The following is a 20,413-nucleotide window of genomic DNA, read 5'->3' as shown; positions in this document are numbered from 1 at the left end:
TAGATATGTAGGTGTCTCCAGTCTTTTGCTGTTACGAACTGTACTATTTTTAATGCCCTGGAACACATTTCTTTGTGCATATGCCATTATTTCTCTCAGATAACTACCAAAAGTGAAATTGCACTGTTGACATGTATGTGCATTTAAAACTGTTATGCTTACCATGAAATTGACCTCCCAGAGCACCATAGTGCTTTGCATTTTCATCAGCAGGGTGTGAGAGTATCTGCTACTCCTTCCCCTCACCAACACTGGATACTAAGCATCTTTTATTAATATACTAATTTAAAATATGCTCTTTCGTTTAATTTGCATTTCCCAGATGACTTGATAGATTGAGCCTCTTTTAAATTAGTTATTGACTGCACCTTCGTATGTTTGGTACTTTATCTGACAACTTTGTTCTGTTTTTCTGATTAATTTCTGGATGCTCTTTATTATATTCCAAATATTAATCCTTTGTTATATAATTTTCAAATACATCCTCCCATCTTCTGCTTGGTTTTGAACTTTGATTAACTTTTGTCTTAGAGAAGTTTCAGATTTTGAAAAAACTATTCTTATTTGACCTCTTACAGTTGACTCACTTCCTTCTTGAAAAATTTTCCACATTAATTTTCCTAAACACCATACTTGTCTGGTTTTCCTCCTAACTCACTAGCAACTCTTTCTTAGAATCCTTAACAGGTTCTTCCTTCTCTATCTGGCCTCTCAATGTTGGAGTTCTTCAGGGCTTGCTTCCTGATACTCTCCTCAAACTACATTCTCACTTGGTGTGATTTAACCATACACATAGCTTTAAATACAATTGTCATGCTGTCAGCCCTCTCTTTAATTAATATCTCCAGGTCATAGCTGCCCTCTAAACTCCAGACCACAAGATCCAATTTGCTTCCTTGACAACCCCAGTTATGTGCTTCTTTGGAATATCAAATTTCATGCATCCAAAACAGAATCCTCCTATATCTCGTACCCCAACTGCAAATTTCCTGAGTCTTCCCTATCTCCATAAGTAGAGCTATCATCTACCGTGTTACTAAATCCAGACACTTTTTTTTGTAGTTCTGATAGGAAACTAACATGTTATAAGGCAGACTTAAAGATTTTAGAAAGGAGAACCAATCAGCCAGTATTGGAAATATGGAGTTAAATTGAAATAAATGTAAAATTCAACCATAGGAGCAAAATAGAAATCACAGAAATGTAAGATGATGCCTGAACAAGTTTATTATATAAAATTTGGAACTTGATAAGTGTGCCTTCAATTTCCTCATCCAAGGCATCTGTTGACAAAGTACTGGGCAGGCCACCAGAGACCTCCTTCCATATTAATGATAATGATTATGATTCCTAACATAATTCCAGAAAAGACTGTGCCAGTTACTGTATTTAAGAACTCTGAATGCATCATTGCATTTAATTTTTACAACACTCAAAGAATTTGATATTATAATTATCATCATTTTAAAGATGAGAAAACCAAGGTTTAGAGAGGATAAGTAACTGGCCCAAACTCACACAAGTAGTAAATGATGAAACTGGAATTCAGACGTAGGTCTTTCTGATTCCAGAGTTCAGTTTTGTCCAGCCCACTTAAGAGTTAGGAATAGGGTTACCACTTCTCATGTTTATCTTGACTCTTAGGATAAACTTGGTGAAACATTTATCAATAGGTCAACTCTACCATCCTGCTTATATTTCTCTCTCTTGTCTGCAAACCGTGAAGATTAGTAACTTGTTCAAATCCAGGCATTTTTCAGTCTCTTTTCTAAAAAGGAACTAAGGTTAGATCAGATGGCCTTATTCTTAGTAATCTCAGATTGAGTCCTGTCCCTGGGTACATGTTGACTATTCAAAGAAATAATCAATTTAATACAAGCTCACCTCAGGGTAGAGACTAAACTCTACTCTAGAAATCACCCTTTTCACATTTTTTCAATTGGATCATTTGTTCTTTTCTTCTACTTCTGAATGGCAGTGGCCTGTTTACAGTACTCTTTTTCATGGCATTTGTGCTGCTTTTGATTATAGAGTTCCTTATTTGACTCCTATAAGGCCAATTATTCCTTGAGGGTAGAAACTATGGCTTTCTTTTCTCCATGTACATATAGCCCCTCACACAGTATCTGCCAAATAGTATATAGTCAAATGATCAGTACATTTTTACTGATGAAATATCTTCATGATTATCTTCAGGTTTATGAAGGATTCACATGCTCAAAATTGAAACTTATCTGTTTTTTCTTTTTTTAATTTTCCCTGAGGCTCTAAAAAGTATAGAGGACTTAGTCTACAACCCAAGACTCACATTGAGGAAAGCCAGTTCATGGCAGCACTATGAGACTATGAACTTTTTTCTCTTAAAATCTTTTTGAGAGAATGGAATTGTACTTTTCCAGGTTGAATTAAAAATGAGCTAGTCTGGCCTCAGTGGTTTAGAATAGTAAGTTTCCCATGCTTGGCCCTATCCTCATAGCCCTTTGACTTACATGACATTTTATTATTAAACAAGCAGTTGGGTAGCCAGTGAAATAAAATATGCTTTTGCAAGACATTTTTAGAGGACTCTGATCACTCAGATTGTACTAATTACACACAGTAGCAGAGATGTCTGCAGTTGTGTTTGGTTGTTTTCTGTTGGATAATTGTCTTCTTTGGGAATATCCAGCCCACAATCAAAATAGAAGTGAAGATACCACTTGGTTGGCTGATGAAATAGTTTGTCCTATAGATATGTACATTACATTACATAGTCTTTTTTTAAAATTCATTTTTGGCTGCGTTGGGTCTTGTTGCTATGCGTGGGCTTTCTCTAGTTGCGGCAAACTGGGACCATTCTTCATTGCGGTGCACAGGCTTCTCATTGCGGTGGCTTCTCTTGTTGCGGAGCGTGGGCTTCAGGCGCACGGGCTTCAGTAGTTGTGGCACGCGGGCTCAGTAGTTGTGTCTTGTGGCCTCTAGAGTGCAGGCTCAGTAGTTGCGGCGCACGGGCTTAGTTGCTCCACGGCATGTGGGATCTTCCTGGACCAGGGCTCAAACCCGTGTCCCCTGCATTGGCAGGCGGATTCTTAACCACTGTGCCACCAGGGAAGTCCCGGGTACATAGTCTTTTTAAAAAATAGCTTCCAAACATGAATTAGTGTCATAAGAATGTTTCTTGGGGCTATTTTAATTTGTATGCACACATATATAAGAAAGAGGCATAATGCCAGCATGTGAGCAATGGATTCTAACAGGTTCATCCTGTGTATGAACTGATTCTTAGTGAATTTGGAGCCAGCGTCTGTCTCCTTGTCACATCTTTAACCTGATTCTGTAACTGTGTTTTCCCCATCTGCCAACATCTCTCCTAGTCTCATAGAAGTTACTTTTGCCACTCTAGGAAACTCACATCAAACATAACAGCAGAGAAAGGAAGAAATATCCTAATGAGAAAACATTGGCTGCTTTCCTACTCAAGTCAGGAATAAGACAAGGATGCCTTGTCATCTCTGCTGTTCAACATTGTGTGTACAAAATCCAAATGACAGAAGGAAGAAACATGATAATTTTATCTGATGTTAACCAGTAAAATATGGGAGAATATTCCTTTGGAAGCCTGGCCTCAGCTCAGTCATTCTTCAAGCCAAGTGATACTCCCTTCTTGGGAGGCATAGTGTGAACATATAGACTGTGACTACACAGAGTCACGTGGGTGACAGGTGTTAGGAATAAGCCATATTGATTTGATTTGAGGTTAAATAGGGATTTGATTCTGGAATTCTTTGTTCATTGGATAAATGCCAAGGATTTTGCCAGTCTTGTTCACTGCTGTATCCTCTGAGCCTAGTAAAGTACCTGGAACATCATGAGACTTGACAAGGGAATGAAGGAATGCTTCTGTTCCTTCTCCCCTGGCCTAGCTTCTCTTCCATTTAGCTGTCTCTATGCTGAATAGCTCTGAGGGTCCATGGCAGAGTAGGGACTCAGGGTGCTGACAGTAACTTTAGACAGAGATTTTTCTGTACGTGAAATCCACTGAGGATTCCAGCTTTGGCTTCTTGGGTAAATAATTCCTATCCTGCCTATCTCACTACCTCACTGTGAAAATCAAACAAGATAATAGATGTGCAATTGCTTTCCTAACTGCAAAGCTCTGTCCTCATGGGAGAGATAAGTATGCTGTAAGAGCAGACTATTTATAAGTTAGGTAACACAAGCAGAGTTTACATGCAAAGTTTAGCTTTGTGGATGGGTTTCTCTGCTCATGCCAGGCTTCAGCATCTTCCCTGGTTCTCCAAGTTTAGATCTTGCTCAAACTTAGGTCACTCACCTGATTCCTACGAAGGCGGAACATTTCTTCAAGCACTTCCCAAAGAAATTCTTACATATCTAACTTGGCTCTTGGCTGTCATCCTCCGTTCCCCACCCTCAATCCCCCGATGAAAAGGTTTTCCATTGACCTGGAGGTCTCTAGACCTGCCCTGTCCAATAGGGTAACCACTAGCCACATTCGAAGAGCTCAGTGGTTACATATTGTAAGTGGCTACTGGATTAGACAGTACAAATGTAGACTATTTCATTTATCGTAAAAAGTTCCAATGGACAAAACAGCTCTAAAGCAATTTGAACCTTCTCTCTCGAAGGAAACAGTGTATATTTTCCCTCATACTTATTAACTCCTGTTATCCACCAGAGCTTAATAATAAATAAACTGATTCTAGTGGATGGGCTATATTAAGTCTTTGACATTTCCATGCATAAGATTAGTATATTCAGATTTATATGTGGAATCAATAAAGAAAAATATGAAGATAGGGAAAAAGTGAAAGTAAGAAAGAGGCAAAGAGAATGAAGTTCCCCCAAAAAACAGGAGAAGGAAAAAAAATTCTTTCAGGTCATTATTGCCTCTTGTTATCAGAATTTATAATTGTATTCATGTCTTGTTTACTTCTTTATTATCTATCTCCCAGTCAGACTGTCAGTCCCTGAGGGCAGATAACATCCATTTTATTCCCAAAAGTTCCCCCAGGGTGTAGCACATTGCTCAGTTAATACATTTGCTGAATGAATGAATGGATGCCCTTATCAGACCCTATCTAGACCCTGTTGTTCACATGGACAGTGTATACTCAAATAAATTTTCACCACTTAAAAATTTTTTTTTGTTAATTCCTTAACTGGAATAGTTTTTTGTTTGTTTTGTTTTTCCACTATGTAGACACTTGCCAACTTTCTAATTCACCCAATCAGAATTCCCCATTTAAATAAAGGTTTTCACGTAGTAGATTGGATGAGGAAATAATTTAGGTTTGATTTACTTTGGATCCTTAGAGGTTTCTGCTTAGAGGTTTTTGGCCTTTGCCTTGAACTTTGGAGGCTACAATTGGACTCAACCTTTGCCTCGTTGTTTTGAGCCAAAGCAGACTTAATCTGGGTAAACCAAGGCTGGGTGAGCATGACCTTGCCTTCTCTCCCCCAGTCTCCCCCAGGGATGGCTGCATAATTCGCAGCCCCAATGCAAAATGAAAATGTGGGGCCCCTGGTTCAAAGGGCAGGAACACATTTCTGTTAAAAGTATTAAAATGGAAATCCTTTTTCTTTCCTCCTCAGTCTTTCTCTCAACTTGTCATATGTGTTTTATTTGCTATTTACCTTTTCTCTAGTAGAAAAACAAAATGCAATTTTAAAGTATTAGCAGAAAATTTACCATCTGTCTTTATATTGTGCACTGACAGTTTTAAATGCAAAAATAAGAGCATTTAACCTGTGTGTGGAGTCACCAAAATTATACAGATTACACAAATTGTATTCTGTAGTTCAGACATGCTTATGTATTTTATTTTTACCAGACAGTGCACAAAACTAACGCAACTGTTTTTATTTCACTTCTTGATACACACACATTCTACTAACATTCTCCCTTCAGCTTACTGAGGAGTAAAGAAGGACTGAAGAGAAAAGAACCATGATTTGCTCTTATCATATCCTTTCTTTCTATGTCAGTATTTTCAACATTAAGTGCTTGGCTAATAGAGGAAGGCAATGCATGTGGAAAAGACATGGTAGGGTTCCTTGACGGTTCCTTTTTCTTAGAAAGTCACTGCCTCCTTTCTGCATCTGGCAAGTTCTGGTTCAAATGGAAAACATGGGCTCTCAGGGCCACCAGCCATCTGCTTACTCAGTCATAGATGTGTTGATAGGAAACATGAGTGCAGAATTGTAGTGGACCCATGATCTGTGGGAATTCAGCAAGACTCAGCAAATACAAGGTAAGCATGTTACGGAAGCTGCTGACAGAAAGACGATGGGAGAAAGGAAGATGCTTTATATACATTATGTGTTCACGTTGTGTTTGCTTTGAGTCTTAGTAACTCTTTATGTATGGTTGGCCTACCAGAATTCTGTGCTCACAGGGCATCACTAACGTGAGAGGCAGCAAGGAACTATGGTGTACACACATACTGCACGTGTCATCTCTGCTCACATGCGTGCTTCATTGTCCCTCAGAGATCACAAGTTCAAAGATAAAGTTATTGAGAATTCCAAGATGAGGACAAGCAGAACATTACACCAAGCTCTGGGTTCCTGTGTGACTGCTTTGGTCACACAGCCATGAAGCTGGCCCTGTCCTCAGTCCTTCCCCAATCCCAACCTGAAGCAGCTCTCACAAAACATTGTTCTTGTTGAGATCACACCGAGAAAACAGTGAGAATAACATCAGAAGAGCTCCACTTGCCTCATCAAATACTCAGGGTTAGAAAAGTTAGTGCTGTTTGCAGAGTGTACTTGCAAAAGTTCGGTAATCAAGTGGCTTAAGCTGCCCTCCAGGATGCCCACTGCTGGACTAAAGTGCTGAGGCCTAAAACATCATCCTTTCCACTGTCCCTGACTCAGAGGAAGGTGAACTTTGGTAAGTAAACAAAGGGGCATTGGACCCAGTGTAGCATAATGGCTATAGGGGCTGGAGTCTCTCACATCTGGATGTCAGTCCTGTCTGAGATCTGTCACTTACTATTTATATAATCTTCAGCATGTGACCAGACATCTCTAGGCCTCTGTTTCCTCACCTGTAAAATGGGAATAATATTAGAACCCATCTCCTAGGGCTTTTGTTAAGGTTAAATATGATAACGTATGTGCAGAGCTGAGCCCAGCTTCTGTTACACAGAAAGTGCTCCATGCACGGAAGCTGCTGTAACTGTTGTTATTATAATTGTAGATATAACATTGTTCATATCTTGGTTAAAACAAACAACTTCTCCGGTTATTTTCTCAGCCTCCTGATAAGCATCTCTTAAGAAATGAGTCAATAGAAATCTCTGTGTTCTAAACACTGCTCCTTAAACAAGGAACGCAGAGCTCCCTCTGTTAGAAGAAAAGCCAGAAATGAATGGAATGAAATTAATTACACTGTTTATAAATAAGTGTTTAAACATGAGACAAGACCTGTTTCCTGGGTACATCATGCCCTGTGCTGAACAGTTGGGACTCTTATTTTGAATATGCCTTCTGGCTTTTAAATTACCTGTAGGCATTTCCTTGATCCAACAAAAAACATGCTAACTTGTTGAACAGGTTGGTTACAGTCTGTGTGTATTTGTTTTCCCCCTTTGGCTCTGCAGCTGCTCTTGTTGCTAGGTTGTTAGGGTTCCATGTACCAGCCCTCTGAGATTGGTGCCCACTGTGCATGTCATACTTCAGGGCAAACCCCAAACCACACCCAGCTGCAGTGGTACTCAAGGTGGTTTATCAGAGGTCAAGAATAGAGGCAGTGTGATGTGGGTCTCTGACCCTTGACCCTGGCTGCACACTAGAGTCACCTGGGAGCTCCTGGGTTCCACATGTAGAAATTCTATTTTAATTGGTCTGGTTGGGGACCAGAAATGCGTATGTTTTAGGAGCTCTAACGTACAGCAGGATTGAGAACCATCAGTGTTCTCAATGGACACTGGAAAGAGCAGGAAGCCTGTCTTGTAATTCCTTACTGATTGCTGTCATTTCTCTCAGCACCAATAAAATGAGAAAGTCCACATAGATAATGCTTCAAGTTTAGGTCTGGCTTCATGTCTTAAACTATTGAGATAGTCTGGATTTAAACTGGTAGTTCTCAACTGGGGACAGTTTTGTTTACCAGGGGACATTTAACAATGCCTGAAGGCATTTTTGGTTTTCACAACTGGTGGATGCTGCTGGCATCCAGTGGACGGAGACCAGAGATGCTACTAAACATTCAAGAATGCATGGGACACCCCTCCCCAGAGAATTGTCTGGTCCCAAATTTCAAAATAAATCTGTGGTTGAAAAACCTTGCTTTAAACCAATCCTCTGGGATTTGTAACAAAGAACCTCCTTACGTCTGCCAGGGGACAGCAGGAGGAGAGGTCTTTGATCAATGCCAGGAGTTGTGTGTGCTTTTATCTGCCTACTACAGTGCAGCCCCTGCATCCCTTGGCTCCTCTTAATCCACATCCACTCCCAAGACAAGACAAGGGGGAAAAAACCCTGTAAAAGGCAATTATTTCTCAGAGGAAGGGCCCTGAATGTCTGTGGTTAGAGTGCCAGTAGTAACCTTGCAGATAAGCCCTTTCTCCGAGGCAGGCTCTGTGAGCTTGTTCCCTTACAGCATGCACTTGCCAGAGACACAGTCCTCCCAATTTAGTCGGAGCAGCTGTTCAGGAAGGAATTGCCTCCAAAGCACACTTAAGAGACCTACTAGGAAACCATATCCCTGTGTAAATGTGTGCTTAGTCCACACTGTAATGATACCTGACTCTGGCCCATAGAAGTGGTAAAGCTGCTTCTTACTCTGGGTGTCGACAAACCAGAGTGTCTCCAGGAGAGGAAAAGCATCATGATTTTCTTTGCAGAATTCATGAAATTGTTTGAGCAATGTAAGGAATGGGGCATGATGAGTTTAGGGCTCAAAGAAGATTCAGGTCATGAGCGTTGTTTTTAATATCTCTGAAGGCTGTTTGGGGAAAGAGGGATCCGATTTGTTCTGCGTGGTCTCAAGGGAAAGAGGTAGGTACAAAGGATTGAAGTTTTAAGAATGCATGTTTCAGCACAAAATGGAACGGATCCTCTTACTAAGATGTTTCTAATAAAGTAGGAGAAAACTGGATGATCACCAGTCACTTAGAAGTGTTGATGGACCATCAGTCACTGGAAGCATTGACTGATCATTTGTCAACATGGCCAAGGAAGGGGTGGGAGGTCAAAGGAGATATTCTCAGACCCTTTCTTTGTGATTGTGTGAGTTACAGAACCACGCAAGTCCTCCCACAGTGCAGTTAAACACAAGAGAGAGCAAAACCTACTTTAGCCAGTGTAGCACTTTGTTTGGTTGAAGCTGGAGACCTTCTGGAAAGGTTACCAGTGGGAAGAGATGTGCCAGAGGTGATATTGTCAATTGCAGGGACCATTTTCTTTTCCTGTATGATTCTTCTAGCAATCTGGCTAGTAGGAAATTTAGACACATCTAAGGAAGGAATCCATTCCTGGGTTCTGTAGATGCCTGCTTAGTGGTTAAGCAGTTGATTTTATTCCTGAGATCCTGTTTGAGAAAGATGTTGTCATATCCACCTATCCAGATAAATTTCTGTTCTTTGAGGCTTTAATATGAAAGGAATTGCTGTTTAAAGATTTGTAAGGAGAAGGACTGAGATTAAAGAAACATCCCCTCAACCTGGTTTTCATGTTCTTCCTTTTTCACATGGGGACAGTTAAGACCTGGACTTCTCTGGTCTGAAGGTAGTTAAGGCAGGGTCCCAACCTAGAGGAAATCAGAGTACTGATGAAGCAGTTTAGTGTTACGGCTAGAAGCATAGGACTTGGCATTTGATGGACCTCAGTCTGAATTCAGGTCCTGCCGCTTTGAACCTGCATGATCCTGGGCAGGTTACTTGACCTCTTGCTGCCTCAGTTTCTTCCTGTGCAAAAGTGGAAGTAAAGGTGGTTCTTGCCTCATAACACTGTTACGAGGCTGGTGTGAGATACTGTACATATAGAGCCTGGGATAAGTAACTTATTGATATATTGTGTTCTCCTTATCATAATCATCATCTTAGTAGGCAAAAAAGCAGGAACACTAGGTTGGGAAGACAAGGCTTCTTTTTCTGGAACACTGGTGCGTTGTCAGAACTGGGTCTGAGGGGAAATGGTTTGGGGTCAAAATCATCATAATATCCTCCTCATAAGGTACAGGATAGTTCCTGAGCAATAAGTTCAGAAGAAGAAGGAAAATTACTTCAACGGCAAGGATAGGGGAACTGTGGGGAAGGCAGTGAGGCAGAAAGTTCTAGCTTCTGTGCTCCAAGAAATGCTGTGAAATCATCTCCAACCCTTGAGCAAGGAAACCTGGTGGATGGCTTCTGGTTATATAAACAAATATCTGAGTGTGCTCTGGGTTATATTCAACCAAAGAGCCAAGAACCTGCTTTTTACCAAGTGATTTCTGAATTATTTTCTCATTCTCATTTTTTACAAGGTTCTTGGAAACATTTCACAGTTAGAATTGTCCTTGGAGAGCTTTTTGTTCTCTAAGAAATGGGTGAATCTATATTTTGATAAACCTGACAAACAAATATATTTGGTGCCTACTCATGTTCCTTTTATTCTTTTCAAACTTTTATTTCCTTTGCTGGCTTGTATAATGGAATTTTTCTTCTATTTGTGAATTTTCATTGCCTGCTTAGAGTTTCTGACTTTGGCAAAAGGAGTGTGTGTGTGTGTGTGTGTGTGTGTGTGTGTGTGTGTGTGTATGATTGTCATGTATAATAACTAGTTGCCTAAGAATAACTTGGTTTCTTGGTCCAGACGTCACCATCTTTATTATCGTCATCTTAGCATCTACCATTTACTGAACACTGGTTTTATATGCCAGCCATTGTGCTAAGTGCATTACATGTGTCATCTCATGGAATCCTTAATATAATCCATGGAGCAGGTATTAAAATCTCCATTTTACTGATGGGGAAATTGAGACTCAGATTAAATAACTTGGCTACTGTCCTATAGCTGGTGAGTGGTGGGCCAGGATTCTAACACATGTTCACCTAATTTCAGAGCCCTTGCTGTTAACCACTAAGCTGTGCTCCTTGCTAGTTAATTAAAAACTCTTGAAATAATGCAGAACTTTTGATTCTTAGACATGGAAAGGGCTTCAGAAGTGGTCTGGTCAAGTATCCCAACCAATGCAGTGAGCTCTTCTACAACTTATCTAGTAGGTAGTTGTCTGTCTCTCCTCCCAATGAGGGGTAACTTATTATCCAAGGCAAGACATAGGCTGGGTTGCAAATTATAATTTTTTTTGCCTCTGGTTTTCTTTTGGGACCATGTGTATAATATAACCATAGAGAGAGAAGCTATTTCATGTGTATCGTTTAAGAGAATGTTAAGGCCATTCAAACATGTGGGATTTTAAACTGTCAGTGCCAGCTGGATTGAGCTGTAATAGAATAGCCTTGAGCAATATAGTGTGACTTGCAGTGGGCAGATAGTGAAGGGCATATAAAGCCCTTCTTGCCTGACCCAGTCTGGTTTTCCAACTCATTTCCCTCAACTCTCCCCCGACCTAACTCCCTATGCAATAAGCATGCAAGATTGATCAGTTTTCCCTAGATAAATAGTGACTTCTCCAGCCTCTGGATTACTTCTGCTGTCTCAAATGCTCTTTCTCACTTTGCTGCCTGGCACAAGCCTACTCATTCCTTGAGGCACAGTTCCAATATGAGCTCTCTCAACTTTCCTGATCCCTACCCCCTGAATATTGGAGCTAACCACTTCCTCCTCTGGGCTCTCACACCTGCTTCTCTTTTTCTTGGAGGCTCAGCTCATCCTGTGGGATCTTAAGTAATTTTATGCACTTAAAACACCCTCTGCTCACCTGGACAGCTTCTCGAGAGCAGGACCTTTCCTACCTGCAGTGTGTAAGAGTCGAGGGTGCCTGTCCAGTGAAGGTGCACATTTAGTGAAGCTGGTACGATAAGACTCTGTGTTGGATTTGCCTGGTTCAGCTGGTGGCTCCACCTCTCCCTAGATGATTTGACTTGGGCAAGTTACTACGCCTCATTCCACACAACTTGAGGCTGTAAATAATAAAACCTATGTGATAGGATTGTTGTGAAAATTATATGAGATAATCCATGATTAGTTTAGCACAATCACTGACACATAATAAACGCTCAATTAATATTGGCTGATATTATCACGGATCCATACTTTTCTCCTACATATTTTTAGGTTCTGTCATATCAAAATAGTTCAGCAGAAGAAGCAGGCAGACAGTCTGATCCCCCAGACTCAAAGTTCCAGTCTTTTATTTGTCCTTTAGGAACTGTGGTAGACAGTGGAAAAAAGCCACACAAGGAAATTGGTTTGACCTTAATTATATGTGCACATTGAGAAATAGAGGTGCATTCGGATTAGAATAAGTCATGCGTACTGACTTGATCTTGCACTTGAGCGTGTTGAAACATGGACATATCTGAGGCTGGTGGTGCAATTAAAGAGCCCCTGAGAATATGTTTTGTCCAGAGCTACAAGGTTAGGCATTCCAAACTGTGCAAAGTTAGCTATCTGGGGTTCTTTCTGCAAGCAGTACAAAATAATAGAAAGATCCCAGAGTTCCCACCTGAGGATGCATTGCTTTATGTCCTTTATGTCCTTGTCAAGACACTGTCCTCCCTGCAATTAAGTTTTCTCATCTGCCTGCTATTTTCACAATTTTTACCCATATCAACATTCCGCCCATGCTATTATTTATTTACTATTTATCTTTAAATACATTTTTAATTTAAATAAATCTGTTTGTAAATGAAACTCTCTATTATGACCTTAAGTGAAAAATCATATAGAGAAGATGATTTTAAAATTAAATACAATGGGGCTTCCCTGGTGGCGCAGTGGTTGAGAGTCCGCCTGCCGATGTAGAGGACGCGGGTTCGTGCCCCGGTCCGGGAGGATCCCGCATGCCGCGGAGCGGCTGGGCCCGTGAGCCATGGCCGCTGAGCCTGCGCGTCCGGAGCCCGTGCTCCGCGACGGGAGAGGCCACAACAGTGAGAGGCCCGCGTACCGCAAAAAAAAAATTAAATACAATGAAAACAAAACAAATTATTATTATTTGCATAACTTTTTTACTATTAAAATTTAATAATATTGTTTGCCAAAGTCTCTGAGTCAAAGGCCTGCTCTCCATTTTATTAGGTAGTAGAGAATTGTTAAAGGCCTGCTCTCCATTTTATTAGGTAGTAGAGAATTGTTAAAGTCAGAGTGGGGCCAAACTGAGTACGTCTCTTTGAAATGAGCAGAATGAGTGAAAGAAGTATTGGATCTCCTTACTGTGATTCAGATTGTTTAACGTTGTGCCTTTTTGTTTGGCATATCACCTGTGGAAAACATCCCATGTTTGGGAAATCCTAGATCTTCCAGAGTCAATATTCTGTTCTGGTTGATAGTGATCTAAAGACAAATGAAGAAATTGGCCTAGGCCATCACCTTTTGAGCCATTGAATTTACTGATAAATTAGTACAAGTTTATGTGCTTACTGTTTCTAAACAGTTCAGTTAGTTTTTATCAGCTAATTGTAACCAAGCATTCTATTTTTTTCATCACATGAAAAACACCTTAAAAAAATATTGCTTTGTGCATCTCTTTACATTTTTTGCCACCTCATTTTCATGATTCATCACCAAGTCTGTTCTCTTTTCATCATCAGTGTCATAAAAGCCAACAAATACCCCTTGTCCACTTTGCTAAAATGGACTCTTTGCATGCTTGTCAGTGCTTCCTTTCTGATCCCTTGTGCAGAATCGCTGAATGTCTCATACTGCTAGCTCTGGCCCTTCCCACTCACTTGTCCTTTCTCTTACTGCCCCCTGTCTCCAGTGCTAAACTGTGCCTCAGGTGTGAGTAGAATAACTGGACATTCACCTCCTCAGGGAATCTTATACTCCCATGTGCCTAAGAATTATGTGAGAGCACTTTTTAAAAATGCAGATTTCTGCCCTCCCCATCCCACCCCTGCCCTCTCCCCACTCCCCACTCCCCACTCCCACTCTCTTGTCAGAGGTCTGATGTGGACCCTGGGAATCTGTATTTGCCATAAGTACCCAAGATAATTCTCATGCACACAGTCTCTGAACAATTTTGTGAAAGATGACTTAGCTAGTGATCTCTCTCATCTTTTCCTCTTTTTCCTTCTCCTCCTCCTCCTCCCTCTTCTTCTGGAACAAAGGAAATTGTAACTCTGTTTCATCAACCGTTGATATTAAACTTCATCACAAAACTCTTCCCACTGTACAAATGATTTCCATGTTTCCCAACGGACAGAATTCCTGATTTGGGAGGCAGAACACCTGATTTATAGCACTAGATCCACTGTTACCTAGCAATCAATCTATGCCCCTACATTGTACCTACTTTCCTTCCTTACAGGTTTGTGTTGAAGATTAAATGTGGAAAATGATACAAAAATGCTTCATAAATTGTAGAGGATTTTACTAAAACTATTAAAACAGGAAGCTGCATCTTAAGTCTGTTAAAATATCAGAGATTCTTTTTTAATGATGTTTTGCATCAGAAATTTTGAGCGGCTCTGCCAGTGTTTCTGATCAAGCATGTGTTTAAGGAAGGACGGTTGTGGTCTCGCTGCATTTTAAGTTGTGGCATCTCAGGTCTTCCCTATCCTATCCTAACGAGATACATTTAACAGCTTTGCAGTGTAACTTCACAGATTCAGAAATTGAGGTCTTTCAGATTCTTTAATCCAAATCCAAAAATTATCCTCCCTGTTTCCAGCAAAACCTCTTCCCTCCACACAGAATATAAAGTATCAGATACTAACAAAAGAATATTAAAGCCAAATTTGAAGCAATTACCCACAGCTTTGGAGAACAGTCCCACACACAGCTGGTACCCAATAAGAAGGTCTGTGTTTGTCACCCACCATCTCTGCTCCTCATAGAATCAGAATGTCAGAGCTGCAAGGGATCTTACAGATAATCCTCCTTGTTTAAAGAATGGGGAAAATGAGGCACAGGAAAGGGACTAAGTCCTCAGAGGCATGCATGGATGGAGGCTAAAAAGGCATTGGAATCCAGGTTCCTGTCTTCTGGTTTATTGTTCACATTGCTGAGTTAGTAGGGTGGCCTTGTGGTTGAAAGTGAAAGGGGCTCACTGAGTGTTACGGCCGTGCCTCCTGACTGTGATTCATTGTATGGGTTGAGGTCTCTTGGGGTGCAGCATATTGCACCATGACTTTGTATCCTGAATGAAGACCTAAAAGGCAGATGATATTAAATTGTTAACTGTGAGCAATTAGACTAGTACAGGAGTGTAAACTGAGGCTGACACAGGCCAACCAGGACACAAGATCACCCTAGCATTATTCTCAAGTCTCCTTTTTCCCTACTTAAAGGGAGTTGGTTGTGAGTCCTTCATGGAGTTAAGAGGCTGGGCCATTTTCCTTTATTCATGACTTCTCTCCTTGGCAAGGGCTATATTGATGTTGTCTGAATAAAAAGGAGTGGTACCAGGCACCCAATAGCAATTCTGCAGAAATCTCAGTCTTTATTTGAATATTTGGAAGGATTATATGAGATAACCAATATAACATTTTGGAAACACTTCCCAAAGAGCCTCCTCCTTGATCCCCAACTGCTCTGGAGCCTTCCACTTACCCAACTCAATGCTTCACTTTAGCCCAGGTCTTCCTGCTTTGTCTTCCATCCTCTCTCCTCATTCTTCATTATGTTTATTCACTTAGCCCCTTCCTCTGCTCGCTCTACTTTCCTCCTGACTCTGCAGGTTCTTTTTCCTTTTCCACCTAGTCTCCCTGGTTCTGAATCACAGAAAATATATACACCTCTTGGCAAAGATGTTCTTTTAGTGAGTGAGAGGGGTTAGCAGGAAAGAGTCCCATATTAACGTCCCAGTTACATTGTGTTTCAGCAAGAGGAGGAGACACATCATACTGTAGGCTTCCCACGGGAAGAATAGATATAATATACACCCACATACATATTCCTTTTACCCTGAGTCCATCATAGTGGGACAAAAAGATGCTAGAGACAGCAGAACATGAACACTGGACTTAGTGGTGGTTCTCAAGATGATGAGTGACAGTGTATCAGGACAATTCAGAGCCCAGACTTTGGAATCAAAATTGACTGGAATGTAAGTCTGATTCTCCCATTTATTAACTGAGTAAATTTGAGCAAATTATTTAAACTGAAACTCAGTTTCCTTGTCTGTTAAATGGGTTTAAAATACATGAATTAATGGATATAACACACTTAGCCCAGTGCCTGGCACACAGGTGCTGCCCTAATGGGTGATGGTTTTTATTCTTGCTAATAATGATAATAATAAGTATGATACAAAGGGAATTTGGCCAGTGAGAAATGAGAAACCCTTCCTCTCTCCCTCCCTCCCTCCCTCCCTCCCTCCCTCCGTCCCTCCCTCCCTTCCTTCCTTCCTTCCTTCTCTCCTTCTCTCCTTCCTTTCTTCCTTTCTATTCATTCATTCTTTCTTTTACTAGATATGTTCAGTGAATAAAACGGATAAAAATGTGGGGCATATGTAAAGACATTAGGCCACATCTTGAGTTTTCTAGAGAGCTTATACTTGAAGAATGTCATGTGGAAAATCTGGCAGAAGGAATGTATAACCAAAGATGAATCAAAAGGTATGTTTAGAGCAAGTAGAAAACCCAGAAATAGCTCTCATTATTTAGGGACGAAATCTTGCATATTCTGCTTTAGTAAGAATAATCTTGCAACTGGAAAGAAGAGAACATCACAGGGAAAAAGTTGTTGCCTGGGATTGATGGAAAACTTTTAACTGTCTCTGAGCCAAGATGTATTATTTCTCACGGGATTAAAGGAACTGGTTGATAAGACCTCTGACTGGAGCTCTTTTGTGGACTCAGGATATGATGGCAGCCTGGAGACCAGTAAATATTGTCCCAGTTCTTAAAGAAAGATTAAAGCTCGACTGCAGAAACTATAGACTCATAGCTTGAAATAGACCTTATCAAAATTCAAAGACAGTTATTATACAAATGATTTGTATGCAAGAGTCAGTGTTGTTTCATTAAAAAATAATTCATGCCAACTAATTTCATTATCTATTAGGACAGATTTACTGCTTGACAGAGACATTTCAGCAAAGCATTACACAAAATCTTCCATGGGTGGGTCCATTCTCAGGCACACGGATTGTTACCTGTCTGCTGGGAAGGCAGTCTGTGGTGAGGTACCACAATTCTCTGGTTTAGCCCTCTTCAATCAGTAGTTTTTTCTCTTGACTGAAGATTGAAGATCTAAGAAGCAAATGATACTAAACTGAAAAATCTAGGTAGCAATAGATTATCTGATCTTCCTATGTGTTGGTAAAATCCTTAAAGTCTAGCTTGAGTCAGTGCTAGATAATCCTATCTTGAATGTTGAAATTGTTATGATTTAGAATGATCTCAATTGATTAAAATGATACCAAATCAATAAAGTGAAATTAAACTGAGAAACATGTCCTATATTTTGGCTAAATGAATGAATGAGTGAATAAATAAATAAAATAAACTGTACCAATGTAATAAAGAACCACAAGAATTGACAGCTCTTTGTATCAAAAAGATAAAAGTTGGCAATGAGTTTAACATATAAGCCAATAGCATATTACCATTGTCAGAAACGAACTTAATGTTGACTGCATTCATAGAAGTAAACTAAATTGATGATGAAAAGTATGTGACATAAATAGGCTCACTGTGTAAATTTGGGCTCTTTCCTGGTACTATATTTCAAGAGAGATAATTACAATAAGGATTGTGTTTAGAGGACAGTGCCCATTATGGGCAATAATCTGGAAACCATAATATATAATGAACTATTAAAGAAAATGGAAATGTGTAGCCTGGAGAAGAGAAAACTTGGAGGATATAATTAGTGGAGGGAAGAATTTTGAGTGGGCCTGGAGGGCATAGTAGTTCCACAGGGTAGAAGCTGTAGGAAGGCTGATTTTGGCAGAACATTAATAAGCTCTTGCCAGGAACTAAAGTTGCTCAAAAATAATATGTCCTGGCTGGTCAGTGGAGATTCCTAAGCAGGGGCTAAACAACCACCCATCTGCATGGCACAAGGGGCTTTCCTGCAGTGGGTGGGCTCTTTCACCAGCCTATCTGTCCATTCCAACTCTGAGGTTCTGTGATCTTCTCCCCTCTCTAGGGATGCAGTGGAGTGTGGTGGCCAATGGGAGAGTCAGTCCCACCCCCCAACAACTTCTTCTTTGGTGGCTGCTCAGCCCAGTGACACTTAGGCCCCTGGGGCAGTGACCCTGAAGACAGCCATCCCTCCAAGAGAGGGCCAGGTCCTAAGCTGCTGCTCGTGCCTGACTGCACCCGGTATTCTCTTCACCCAGCATTCCATCCATTGGTGCAGGCACCCCATGCCCATTGGGCTTTTCCTCCAGGATTCCAGCAGGTGTCAGGGGACAGGAGGGCTCCCTTGTTCACTGGGGATTCTCCTCCAGAGATCCCCCTTGAAGGGATCTTTTTATTTCCTAGCACTCCCTCTTCCTGGCTTCATAGTCACCCTGGCCTCATAGTCTCTGTTGTCCCCAGTATATCCCCTTACTGTGCCTGGTTTGTCTCACTCATGTTTCAAACACAATCACTCACTGTGTCCTATCTCAGTCATAGATGTCTGCAAATATTCCTTCTTTGCTGTGCCTGCTCACATAACACTGTCAAAACACATCCTCCCTGCACCTGCCTTGGTCAGAGTTGCGTTCCAAAAGCGTGCATCTCTTGCTTGTTTGTGTCTGTCACAGCCATGTTCAAACTACTCACCAGCTCATCTGTGTCCTGCTCTGTGCCAGACACTAATACACGTTCCTCCCAGAATGTGGGTCCAAATGTGCATCCTCCTGGCCAGCCCCCCATACCAGTCACAGACTTCCACTTGCTTTACCTTATGTCCATATCAGTCCTTCTCTTCAGGACATGCTCCATTTATTCACCACGGAAGAAACAGGGCAAAGACCCTTCAGAGGAAAACAGTCTCTGCAGCAACCTCGGAGGGAAGCTGAAGCCAGCTCCCTACCAGTGCCATGGCCTCAGGCCCTCCTGCTGTGAAATGCTAGCTTTCCTGGAACAAATCCTCTCCTAAAGCGCCTTGGGCAGGGCTGGCAGCATCATAGTGTTTATTGAAAGACTTTGGAATCTTTCGCACGAGCTTGTAGCAAAGCCCATGGTACCAATTTATAACCCTTGAATCTGGCCTTGCTGCTCCCAAAGGAGAGAACAATTGGAGGCGCACACTGCCGAGACTTGTCACTCACTGCAGTTTCCCCAGGTGGAGGAGGCAGAACCAAGCAGCGCTTGGGGTGGAAAGCAGTGCTTGACTTCAAGTCAGAGGACCTGAATTCCAGCCCTGGCTCCACTCCTAACGTGGGAGATCATGACCTATGCCCTTCCATCCCTGGACCTCACTTTCTGCATCTGTCAACTGAAGTTTGGACCAGAGGATCTCTAAGATTCCGTTCTGTTTCTGTGACAACAGGATGCTGCCATAGCCATCAGCTACCTCAGAAAGGTGTGACCTGCCTGCCTTTTGACTTTGTTTCAGAGGAACTAGCCACGTCATTTGGGCCTTCTAGACCCTTGACCTTGCCAGCTTTGCCCTTCAGATAAACCTGGATGTCTTTCATTCAAAGCTAAGTTCATGGCTCTTGCCACCTGCCCCAGAGTGAAGGTCCCAGGGAGGTAAACGCCACCACATCCTAGAGCCATGTGAGGTTTCAACTTTGGTCTTGGCTGTGATTTGATAGCATCTCATGACTTCATCATACTGTCCTTGTTCCTGCTGCTTAAGAAGTCAGGTGTCATTGCCATTGATGTTTATTTTAGTTCTGGAATTGCACCAGACTGGAAAGAGACTTGGAATGAGGAAGAGAAGATTGACCCAAACAATCCAAATACAAAAAAAAAAAAAAAAAAAAATTATGTGCCCTGCAAAGGCTTACAATTTTGTTGTGGAGAAAGTCATTCCTTAGGGAAGGGGAAAAGCCTCTAATGAGAAATGTGACTCGGAACTCCCAAATGCTGTTGAGAAAGACTGCGCCACGCTGAAATGCTCCTGGTGTAGGCTGGGGCTCTCTCTGGTCAGTGGAGCAGATTCATCTGGGGACCTATTCTCGTCATATATGAAGAAAGTTTATTTAAGTCCTTACTTGCACATTGACTCTGGATGGACCGATCCCCTGTGCTTTTTTAAGTCACTGTTCCTCTGCCGTTAATGAGATTGGGGCATAGGAGGCAACCACCTTTTTGAGGATGATGCTTCTCTAATACAAAGGAGGGAGCAGCAAGGCATTGAGCCCCAAGGCCCTGAACCTGGCAGTGAGACTCACACTATCTGTCTGGCGGCTGCACAC

At 41.4% G+C, this 20,413-nt stretch overlaps 1 protein-coding gene across 1 annotated transcript in view; it reads left to right on the top strand.

Annotated features, from left to right (window-relative positions):
- The window catches only part of HTR4 (5-hydroxytryptamine receptor 4), a 130,069-nt gene extending 110,113 nt beyond the window's left edge, over positions 1-19,956 (top strand). Inside the window, exon 7 of the mRNA XM_065873948.1 lies at positions 18,205-19,956. Within this exon, the coding sequence (XP_065730020.1) occupies positions 18,205-18,295 (91 nt within the window). The 3' untranslated portion in view covers positions 18,296-19,956. The remainder of the gene's footprint in view (positions 1-18,204) is intronic.
- The last annotated feature ends 457 nt before the right edge of the window (positions 19,957-20,413 follow it).

The sequence above is a fragment of the Phocoena phocoena genome, chromosome 3, assembly GCF_963924675.1.
Source record: "Phocoena phocoena chromosome 3, mPhoPho1.1, whole genome shotgun sequence".
NCBI lineage: Eukaryota > Metazoa > Chordata > Mammalia > Artiodactyla > Phocoenidae > Phocoena > Phocoena phocoena.
This window is presented reverse-complemented; position numbering and strand designations above follow the sequence as displayed.